This window comes from Tursiops truncatus, chromosome 11, assembly GCF_011762595.2.
Source record: "Tursiops truncatus isolate mTurTru1 chromosome 11, mTurTru1.mat.Y, whole genome shotgun sequence".
NCBI lineage: Eukaryota > Metazoa > Chordata > Mammalia > Artiodactyla > Delphinidae > Tursiops > Tursiops truncatus.
Window position 1 is genome coordinate 58450380 of NC_047044.1, and position 11486 is coordinate 58461865.

The 11486-nt window shown below is 46.6% G+C and overlaps 1 protein-coding gene across 3 annotated transcripts; it reads right to left on the bottom strand.

The window, feature by feature from the left end:
* Positions 1–417: 417 nt before the first annotated feature.
* PA2G4 (proliferation-associated 2G4) lies at positions 418–11340 on the bottom strand. Of its 3 annotated transcripts, XR_012324350.1 has the most exons (16): positions 11046–11340; positions 9113–9241; positions 8746–8851; positions 8584–8653; positions 8244–8336; positions 6607–6670; positions 6301–6379; positions 6044–6122; positions 5820–5953; positions 5071–5165; positions 4816–4943; positions 4604–4657; positions 4319–4385; positions 1442–2817; positions 1037–1059; positions 418–767 (listed from the first exon to the last, which is right to left on the bottom strand). XR_012324350.1 is itself a non-coding variant. In XM_019952161.3 (14 exons), exons 1-13 carry the CDS (start codon positions 11131–11133, stop codon positions 4320–4322), a joined length of 1185 nt encoding a protein of 394 aa, XP_019807720.1. In that variant the 5' UTR covers positions 11134–11340; the 3' UTR covers positions 3262–3478; position 4319. The 3 variants fall into 3 exon arrangements, 2 of the variants coding, with proteins under 2 accessions (XP_019807720.1, XP_019807719.1); XM_019952161.3 differs by lacking the exons at positions 418–767; positions 1037–1059; positions 1442–2817 and adding an exon at positions 3262–3478; XM_019952160.3 differs by lacking the exons at positions 418–767; positions 1037–1059; positions 1442–2817 and adding an exon at positions 3262–3482.
* Positions 11341–11486: the final 146 nt, after the last annotated feature.

An 11486-nucleotide genomic window follows, 5' to 3' on the forward strand; every position in this document is an offset into this window, starting at 1 on the left:
ATGACACTCTAGCCACCAGACCCGGAACCACACTCTATGGTGTGCGAAGTACTTGCGCGACAAGCCGCAGGAAGTTCCCAGCAAGCTTTGCGTGTCACCATGGCAACCTGACCCAACAGCCAAGAGCCCCCAAAACGACTTTGTAATGCAGGCCTAGACAAGGGAGGAGGGGAACCACATTTTGCCCCTGTGCCCGCGAGATCAGCTTGAACACTCTCCCTGACGTGTGTAACACCCTTTCCAGGAAGTAAAGGGCACCCAATGCTCCAGCAGCTCCGAGGGCCAGAACCCCCACACCCGACTTGCAGCCTAAGGAGCTTGCTTGACTTCCTCTACATCACGGGGTAGAGAGGTCGACTGTACTGGTACAGAATCCCCAGCCAATGGAACCATAAAAATCACATAACACACAAGACGAATTTTTTTCTTCAGCTAAGACAGCAAAAGATATGATTTATTGTTACATGTTACATTCAGCCACAACTGAGAATAGAACTAGTCCAGTATGTCAAAAGGTCCAGGGCAAAGGGCCAAAAGGGGCCGTTTTGATACGAGCAAAGTGGGTCTCTCAAAGGCGGTCGAAGCGATTAGAATGGCCATCGATGTTCCAGATCCACTGAGACAAATTCTAGACAGTAGGCAAGCAGTCCAACAATTTGTACCAGCGTCCCTGGCCTCTGGCTTCCCGTGTTTCTGCTCCTGTGGCTTCCATGGGTGTACAAGTTTACTTGGACCTCTGCCTCATCTTTCTTCTTTTGCGCTTCAGCCTGAAAACCAGACATAAGTATACACCTCCTGCCCACAAACCCGAGCTCAGTCTTTCCCTCCCATTTTACATCTAGACAATACAAGGGAGGGGTAAAATCAACAATACGATGCTACCGTCTTGTGTCCCAACTCCTGGCTTTGGCCAGTCAATGCTCATAACGTTTTTCACCTAAAGTTGTTTTAGATTTCTAAACCAAATGTTCCTCCCAAGTTTTATCCAAGGCGCGCTCCACTTCCCCCCTCCTGTACTGGAAATGTCTCAGCATACCTGCGCATTCGCTTCTTCCTCCACTGGCAACCGATCATAACCAGAGGCAGACAATAAAACAAGGTATCATTAGTTTTAGTAACAAGTTTAGGCAGGGATATGAAGAGCATTATATGAGTAACCACATCAACAATTTGGACTCCCACCCGGAACCCAGACGTAAAACCCCGAATCCCGCATGCGCTCTTCTACTCCCGCCCTCTCTCGCACTCCCAGCCTCTCTCACCACAGTACTTACCCACCACTTCCTTTGCTTCTCCCCAAACTATCCTTCCTCTCCCAACATATCTTGGGCACCCTTGAGAACCCAGCGATCCCGGAACGATGGCGGACTTCCCTTGCCAAGGTCTACCCCCACAATCGCCAATTCTTAACAGCCTCAGATCACTGCCAGGGACTGCTTACCTTCGCTCTCATGGCGCGGAGGTTTCTACGGGGAAAGAAAAAAAGTCTGCAGTTAGTTTGCTATAACGATGGTAACTGCAGAGATCAGATGTTAGTGGATTGTACTCGGAAACCGAACACAGCAGCACAGACACCCACCTCCGAAGATGGCGCTAAGGCCGAGAGAGGGCTACAGGCCCGCCTACGGATATTTAATGAAACGCTCATTGTCGTCATTTCCGCTGTCTCGCCCTGCCCCTAGGGGCGGGGCTGCCCGAGGGGAGTAACAATGGGTTTCGGCCTTAGGTATCTGAGAAGTGATTGAATTAGGAAAGTTCTGTTGGAAAACAGTATTTTGAGTTTGAGTTACAAAATTCCCCTTTCCCCAGTTTTATTATGAGGATACTGTATTATTCAAATATGAGCACATATTTCCAATAAGAGACCTAGAGGTGCAAACGAGCAAAGGGCAGCTACTTCCGCCTTCCCTCTCATTGCTTCATGGGAGTTGCAGTTTGTTGGCGATATCCTCCATTTTACTATGGATAGGTGCAGATTGAACAAAAACTCCTGATTTGTTTTACTGGTTTACCTTATTTTCTAAATTGCTGCAGGGAGATTCGATCTTGGAACTTACAAAGGTCCTAAGATTTCAGAACATTGAAAGGATGTAAAGTGAGGAGTCGAGAAAGCTGTCATACTACAGAGAACTTTGTAACTATCGAAGATAAACTCTTTTCCTAGCCAAGTCCGGTCTTTCTCTACAATGCCTGAGGCAGATTATCACTATATTCCTGGCCACGATGCATCTTGTTCAGAAAATACTTAAGTGATTCTCCTTCTGCATAGGGTGAAGATCAAATCAATGGACAGAGGGGAAGCAAGATGAGCTACACGTTTCTTTAGGGCAAGAATGGTATTTGGTGGCAAGACAACTTCCCAGTCTCACGGTATGGTTAGGTCAGAAGTACCCGGAAAAGACACCCAAAGATTTGGCTACAGTTATGGATGAAAGAGAACTCTTCATCATACAGACTTCACCTTATTCACTGTAAGATACGGTACGGCTTGTTATAATCCCTTTTTTAGTGGTTTCCCTTTATAAAATTTCACTTTTTAGCTCTGGAAAAACAAGGTTTCTAAATTTAGGGCCCTTGTTCCAAGTGCCTAAGCGGTTCTAGTATTGTCACCAGCAGAAGGTAATGTGTTTGAAAACAAAAAACCCCAGGATTGTTTTTATATCAAATCCACTGGGATCTCACCTGTTGATTGCCCACTCTCTGTAAGTTCTCATGAAGGGATGTGTTCAGTTTCACTCAGCATAGTATCTTCAGGTCAGCAATGCCTCATGCGGAAGCAGCTCTAATACAAATTACCCATCCAATCTCAGGCTGGCCCTGAAAAATTGCATAACACTAAATGCATTCTTCCTGGCTTCCTAAATCAAGATAATCACTTGCATACAGTGTTCTTACTTTTTGCAGTAAACATTAATGTCCCGAACAGTGTCGGCAGCAAGGTTTATGTTTTTACGTCAGAAAACTAAATCACAAACTCCCATAGAAAACGTACTCTTTTCAGAGAACCCAGGATTTATGTCCCCCCAACTCAAGGTATTCCTTGTTTTAGAAAGGTAAAATATGGCTATAGAAAACTGGTTCCAGGGACTTCCCTGGCAGTCCAGTGGTTAAGATTCCGTATGGGTTCAATCCCTGGTTGGGGAACTAAGATTCTGCATGCCAAACAAAACAAAACAAAACAAAACAGGTTCCAAATGATCACCACTTCAACTCACACTCTCCCACCGCCATCAAATAAGAGCAGCAAACAAAGACACATGATTATGAGCAAATCCAAATTTATTTTAACGCCATGTCATTTTCAATGTGTTTAAAAACCTTGTAAGTTAGCGGGAGCCCTAGTTCCCTGGGACAGCATGCCAGAGGTACTGAAATTCGTCAACTTTCTCTCCAAACCCCTAGCAATTCATCCAAGTCCACAGCTTCAGAAAGCCAGGAGTTTTGTCTCTTCAATCAGTCTGCTCCTCTGGTTCCAGGTCTTTCTTTCAAGAAAGGGAGGTCAAAATATTTCATACAGGGAACAAAACCACAGTGGAGCTTCCGACTCAGGTTTCTAAGATAGAGCAAGGGAGGAATCCCACTGACTCCAAAGAAATGGACATGGTTGAGATGGATTACTTCTTTACAGCCTTGTGGAGGGGGAAAAAAATGTCCTGCAGAACAAAATTGACTACAAAGATTTACAAATGAGGATCCATTTGATAGATGAGAATCCCTTGGTAAACGCAGGCTCCAGCTCCTAAAAATGGGAGGGGCCTGACTAGACAGCCTGGATCATAAAAGGAATCTGCCACATGTGAAGAAAAACAGTCTGAAGAATAGCTCCTCTATTTTGAGCCCTGATAAAATACTTGGGGAGAGTGGGACAAGAGAGAGGAACAAGCCCCAACAGATGGGAAAATGCTGACACTGGAGTGGTATAAAAACATTTCAGCTGAGTTTTTAGTGGTGGCGGCTACTTTAGCCTCTTCCCCGTTCTGTTGTAGGGTCATAAACCTCGACCAAGCAGAGAATAGTAGAAAAAGGCTAGAAAGAGGGGCTTGAAGACGATGGATTTTGACTCCTGATTTTATTATTCAATTTCTCTTTTCTATTTAAAGTAGTCTTCGATGGCTGGGAAGCCTGGCCTCCCAAGACCAGAGTCAGTTGGAGCTGGTTGTTGTTGGAAGGGGGCTAGGTTGGGGGACTGGGACGAGGACAGGGAGACCCCGCTCTGCTGGTGGTCCTGGGTGGAGAAGACGAACTGCATTTCACAGAGCCTGGGGTGTGGTGGGAAGGGGATGAGGCAGGAGTGGCAAGCTGGGGAGATGGGACCCACCTCAGTCCCCAGCTTCATTTTCTTCTAAAGTTTCCCCACTGGTGGCATTCTCTGCAGTCTTAGAGGCCTACATTCATGGAAAGGAGAGGGAGAAGACATGTCAGTTTCCAACAACTTAGGGTAGTGTCTGGGGGACCAAGGACAAAAATATCCTAATTCTCTAGGTCAGGGCTGAGACGGGGAGAAATAAGGACATACAGAAATCTATACACCCACCATGACCCAGGAAGGTGGAATAAAGAGGGATCAGGTTCACCCTGCCAGAGAGGGATGACTGTAACGAACCTTCTTTTTTTTCTTTTTCTGGGTTTTCCGACTTGCCGAACTCTGGAGGAGGGCCTGGAACATATAGAAGAAGGAAAACAAATTTTGAGGAATGTGGAGCAAACACCAAGTGCTACTCTCAGCACTGTAGCTCTCTTCAGGACCTTCCCATCACTTATTCCTCACTCCCAAGACAAGTGCCACGTGCCCGCCCCTTTCCATCCCACACTAACCTTGAGCTCTGCATCCTGGACCTCCATCTCAGACTTATAAAGGTCAGGCTCAAAGGGACCACTGGTTATCCGCATGGGGCCATTGGGCATAAGCAAAACTGTAAATTTAAACTGGGCAACAAATTCACCTATGAGAGAAACAAAGTATTTTGATAAAATGTTCCCTTGTCATCCATCCTCTTTTCTGTGAGCTATATAGGGAGGAGGGGACCATAATCAGGGGCTCCAAAGTACAACTCTCTTCTTAGAACTCACCCTCCTTCTCATAGAGAACATTAAATGGTTGTAGCAGTTCGTGTTTGGCGCACTCCACCACACCCATGCGGGCCTTCTTCTCATCTTCAAATGCTCTAGGGAGGGAGAGACAAATTCAGGTATCCTTATCTCCTTATCATGTCTTACCATTTTGCTCATGTTTTTAAATAACTCCTACCCTCAGGCAGAAATCATGCGTAGGATTGCTTTTTTACACTACCTTCTGTGAGAGGGAGATGGCAGAGGAGAGAAGGCATGCACACAGGCTGGAGCTACAAGTCTAGGCAGGAAAGGAGAGAGAGGGAGGGAAAGGTGGGGGAAGGAAGAGTGCTCCTGGGGGCTTCCCTGGTGGCACAGAGGTTAAGAATCCGCCAGCCAATGCAGGGGACAAGGGTTTGAGCTCTGGGCCGGGAAGTTCCCACATGCCACGGAGCAACTAAGTCCTGGCACCACAACTACTGAGCCTGCGCTCTAGAGCTCTCGAGCCACAACTACTGAAGCCCACGTGACTACAGCCCGTGCTCCGCAACAAGAGAAGCCACCGCAATGAGAGGCCCGCGCAGCGCAACGAAGAGTAGCCCCCGCTCGCCGCAACTAGAGAAAGCACGCGTGCAAGGAAGACCCAACGCAGCCAAAAATAAATAAATAAAATAAATTAAAAATAAATAAATAAATAAAAGAGTGCTCCTGGGTGTGTGGTCTATGGGTCAGACTGGTTCCAAGCCCTGAGCTTGTAAGTGCAGTAGTACCTTAAAGTAAAAGGCATGGCATCAAAACGCCTTTCAACCTCACTGAAGAAGGCACGAGAAGTTTTCATTTTCAGGCCATACTGCTTAGAAGGGTCTCTTTTGTAAATGGTGGTTCTCTGTCCTGCATCCTTGGCCTAAAAAAGATCACATTTTGGTCTGGTGCTCTTGGAACACACCCTCAGCACCACCCCCCGACCCCGCTAGCTCTGGTAAACATTCCTCACCTTGCCCTCTCCTGAGCTGACGAGAACATCCACAGCATATACTTCATGTACCTCAAATTCAACTTTCTCATGGTCCTTCCTAAAAGGAACAGAAAGGGAACCATAAAGAGCAATAAATAATTCCTGGAGTTTAGAGTAGAAAGTAGATAAGATTAGCCTGAAAAAAAAAAAAAAAAGATTAGCCTGGAGTATGGAAGGATAAATTCATGACTAGTCTGGTATGACAGAAGGTACAGGGTGGCATACAGGGCACCTACTTCTGCTGGTCTGTGGGATTCTGGATAATGGTTTTCTCTCCATCGATGACATGCTGCTTCAATTGGTGTGACAGCATACCTGCAGATTGGACAAAGTCTATGGTACCACTCACCTAGAATCCCAAAAGGTTTCCAACCCACCCACCCAAGTAATGAGAGCAAAGTGCCTGGCTATGGAAACACAGGGCACTGAGGTTTTTGGCTTGGATTATGTCAGAGCCAAGATGGATCCTCAAGGGAGCAAAAGTCTTAATTCTGCAAAACCACTCATACTTAGACCCCCAACCCTACTATCTGAGGTCTCACCTTCTATTGGTGTGCAATTAAATGAGTGGGCAACTTTGTTCCAGGCTTCTGTCACTTGTGTGTTCTAGAAGTACAAGATCAAATAAAAGATAAGATACACGGGCTAGTAAGTTGTCTACCATGAGAACAAGAAGCATAAAAGAACTGAGAGGGCTTCCCTTGTGGCGCACTGGTTGAGAGTCCGCCTGCCAATGCAGGGGACACGGGTTCGTGCCCCGGTCCAGGAAGATCCCACATGCCGTGCAGCGGCTAGGCCCGTGAGCCATGGCCGTTGAGCCTGCACGTCCGGAGCCTGTGCTCCGCAGTGGGAGAGGCCACAACAGTGAGAGGCCCGCGTACCACAAAAAAAAAAAAAAAAAAAGAACTGAGAGATCTAATATCCTCAAGCAAGTGCAATGATTCGCATTGGTTTTTCATTTCATAGGCCCTATCATCCCTACAACCTAGAAATAACATTTGCATACCATTTTACAAAGCACTTTCACGAAGATGGTCTACTTAGATAATGATTCTCTAAGGTGAATAGTGCAGATCTACAACCCAATCTAGAGGAGGAAACTGAGGCTCAGAAAGGTTACATGATTTGCCCAGGGTTAAACCAGTTAACCAAAAGAACCTGGTATAAACCCAGGTTTTCTGACCATAGTGTTTAGTCCATTATACCTGGAATTCTAACCTGTTGAAAGGGTATAGAAACTCTTTTTTACATGGATGATCTCAATCTTCACAGCCATGTGATAATAAGGCACAATTTAATTTTCCCCACTTTACAGATGAGGAAATTTGAACTTGAAGTTATTTAAAATCAGTATGGGGTGGCAACAGGGTGAGAATTCAGAAAGTCTAATGTCACAGCTAGACAACAGCCACTATATTAACAGTACCTTTCAGTGAAAAGACACAATATAAATAATGAAAAGACACAGTATATAAATAATAAAAATAATTAACGTGCAAAATAATAATAGCTGACACAAGGGCTTACTATGTGCCAAGTACTGTTCAAAGTGCTTTATGGTAGCTCTACGAAGTAGGTATCACCGTAAGAAACCTACAACAGAGGTTTAAGTAAAAATGATGCAATTAAGTTACAATGGGGACAAACTGATGAAAAGTGTAAAGAAGAGAGCACAGAAAAAAAGAGGATGCTTTAAGTATTGAACAGGTCTCTGAAATCAAAGCGTTAGAGAAAAATCTCCATTAATAGTCTAACACACTAAATTGTATGAATTCATGAGCAGTTTATGATCCCTGGGCTTCCTAATTTTGTCTTGCAAGGGGCTTTGGCCTCTTTGCCACCAATTTACTGGTACTATTATGATTTTTGTTTTATAAGCTTCTAAAATTGAGTTTTAAAACTGTGGTATCTGTGTTTTATTGTAAGCTCTCTATCTCAAATTATTTTGGGGAAAGATGCACATCCAAAATATGAAAAAGGATCTCTACAGGCTCCATGAGAAAGGGACCACATATCCCCTTACACCTAGCACGATACCATCTAAGGTAGGCACTCAGATTTAACTGCTCTTTGGTATTACTCTTTAATTCCTGCCTCTTCTCTTTCAGTATAGAATAGCTGTAGATGCCTAATGCATCTTTGGCTCTAACAAGCTTTGGAGTTGGACTCAACAGCTTACCTGGTTTCCAGGTTTGACCAGGCGTAGGGCAGCTTCAGCACAAAGGTGAGCTGCCTTAATGACATCTGCTTTCCGCCCTGTTACTTGGGTCCCCTGTAGATAAGGAAATGCAGTGAGTGCCTTCCTGGAAAGCTCTTTAACACAGCTGGTCTTTCAGTTAATATCTGTTTGTGTCCATTACGCAGCCAGTGGTCAGGAGAGAAAACACCCTTTCCTCTTTCATTTCTCTAGATACTCTCTCAAAACTTGCGTGGTGGTGGGGCTGGGGATAAGAAGCAAGCAGCAGTGCGCCCTCCCCCACTCCCCACTGGCTGAACAGCGTTCAAAGTGGTCCACCTACCAGAGCTACATCAACCACAAAAGTGTGAGCCACATTAGCGATGAAGCCATCCACATGGACCCCAAGGTCGCTGAAAGGCAAGAGCAGAGTACAGCATTAGCAACTGGCACTACTGTGAATGCTTAGGAAGAAGACAAGTGCTCTAAAATAGTTTAAGCTTACATTTTTACCAAGTCACCTTCCTTGAGAATATAGTCCTGGTCGCTCTTCAAAGGGGAGAAGTGACATACACAGTTATTTACTGAAATGCTGGTGGGAAAGGCAATACCTGTAAAGAGACAATCAGCCTTACTGCCTTGCTCACTCTCTTGGAGCCCTGTTGCCCCTCAGAAAGATGAGTGGATTTTCTTCAGGGTCTTGCTTAAGTTTGATCAATTTGGATTGGGTGGGAAACTGCTTGAATCCCCCCTGCCATTCCAAATTTCCAAATATCTCAACGAGTGCTGGGGTAGGGGTTGCATCATTACAATAAAACAAACAGGACTGAATAAGGGTCAAACTTAGGAAATTCGTGAGGGATTATTTTTACCTTTCTTCATTTCTTTTTCTTTTTTGAAAATCTTCCCTGTCTCTTCCATTATCATGGCATCACCTTTCTCACACAGGCTCAGTACCGACACACCTGAACAGGATGCTTCCACCAAAGACCGAAGTACCCCTGGGAACAGAACCCCGTATCAGTCCTGCATGTGTTGTCTAAGTTACCATCCAAGAAACACCTAGAAGTTGGACTTAGAGTTTCTAATATTCCCTAGTGCCATTGCTCAAAGGATGAAAGAGGGAATAAGTTTTGTCTCTTGCAATGTACCTCCCTATAATCTCGAAATCTCTACCTTCCTTTCCTGAAATAAAAAAGCCAACACTCCCTTTCCTCCCTTATATAGTGTGACAACTGGGTATGCACCATCTGTCTCCTTAGGCAAGGGAGACTTTCAAAGATGGTATCTGTGGTGTGGTAGGACAGGATTATGAACTTTAAGGGGGTTCTCACCAAGGTATCCAACATACATGCAAAGCAGCCTGGAGGAAATTTATAGGCGTCAGGGACAACAGGAAGATAGACATGCAATTGCTGACTCCAAGCTGATGCACCGTTAAATGCTACCTTCTTCCCTTCCCAGACACCCCAATTAGATGTTAGTAATCCCAATTTATGTAAACTTATTTCTTCAAATAACAAGTCAAGGAGACTTAAACTAAGGTCCCTGAGCTTCAGCAAGCTCTGCTTTTAGCAGGTTTCAAAGAGGTATGTGACCCAAAAGAGTTTCAAACTGGTATCTGGAATCACAAGTGCCTCAGAAGTTATAGACTGCAAGAGGGAAAAAATTTTTTTTCTGATTCAAACCACTCCATGTCCATTATGTTATAAAGCATTGTTTTGTTCACCGGATACCCTCTCCGCGGCCCATCCTGGACTTCAGATTTGATTTCTGTGATCCAAGTTTTGGTGATTCTTTGGAAGTCTGAAAACCTCAGGTTTTCAGCCATAGGATCAAAGGCATCCTAAATGCCTATCTTTACTGTCAAAACCATTTAAAAGCCCAAAGACAAGCACTTTCTGTCCCCCTAACTGGGTTTTAAATTGGAAAAAGAGAAGTCAGAAAGTGAGACATCTGTCCAGAGTGGCAGGGGCAGCTACTGAGTAAGTCAGAGCACAGTCCTAATATTCTGAGATTCTAACATCAGTCCCCCCTTTAACAGTACTATTCACAGGTTTGCCTAGTTGGGGGGAGGACCTCAAAACACTCCTAAAGTTGTGAAACCCTTGAGAACAATCAAATTTGACGACTAACTAAAGCCATCTGCGCAGATTGGAGGTAGTGATGAATAACTTCGAGAACAGTGAGATACATCTCCAAGAGTTATGGGGTGCCCTCCAACGGTCCCTGAGCTGGCCCAAGAGTAGAAGGCGGCCCCCATCAAGGAAGGAGCTGAAGTAAAGAACGAAAAACTACAACAAAGCACGTGGTAGGGAAGCTGGTGTCAGGGACCACAGCGGAGAGAGCCGGCGATCCGCAGGGGACCTGGCAACACGTGCCGGCTAGGCTCCTGACGGCGGAGAGCCGCTACAAAATAGAGGGGCTCTTCCTTTTCGAGATGGCTTCGTTGCTGCCAAAATCAGAGACAGAGATCCGGACTGAAGGGTGAGGGACAAGAGATACGCCTCGCCTCCTTACCAACCACCTAGGGCTGGAGCCGGCCGGAGGCCCAGCTCTCCGCCCCTCCCGGCCGCCCGCTCGCCCGCCCGCATCTCCAGAGACTCCAGCCCAGGCCTAGCCTCTCAGGTCCCAGGCGTGACACGGAGCCTCCCCACCACGCCACCTCCAGCAAACCTGCGCGGGGCCCTCACTAGCCCACACTGCATGACCCCACCGCTCCAGCCCCTCAGGGGCCAGCTCAACACCGTCCCCCTTGCCCCTCCCTCCCAGCCTCGATCTCCGGACCCCTGAGGCCGCACTCACGGTTGGCAATGTCGCCCCCCATCTTATACTTGGTCACGACCAGGTCCTCGGCGATAGTTTGCTCCTGCTGCTCGTCCTCGCCCGACATCTTCCCACCACCACCACCCCTGCAGCTTCGTTTCTCCTGAACCGCCGCCTCTGTCGCCCTTCCCAGCCACAGGCTGTAGCCACAGTCCCTTCGATCCGCGAGGAGAGCGCGAGCAAAACCGCGAGCAAGCTAGGGAGCGGAGGGCGGGCGAGAGCGAGAAACTGCGAGCGCGCGGGCTGAGGCGCAGGGCACGCTGGGACAACGAGTCCCTCCTACCGCCAGCCTCTAGCCCCCCTCGCGGGCTATCAAACTACAATTCCCAGTCTGCCTTTCGCGTCCCTAAGCCAGGCCCTGGGGCCTTGCCCTCCGAGGGCCTCGCACGCCGGAATCGCTGAGCACGCTGGGAAGGGTCA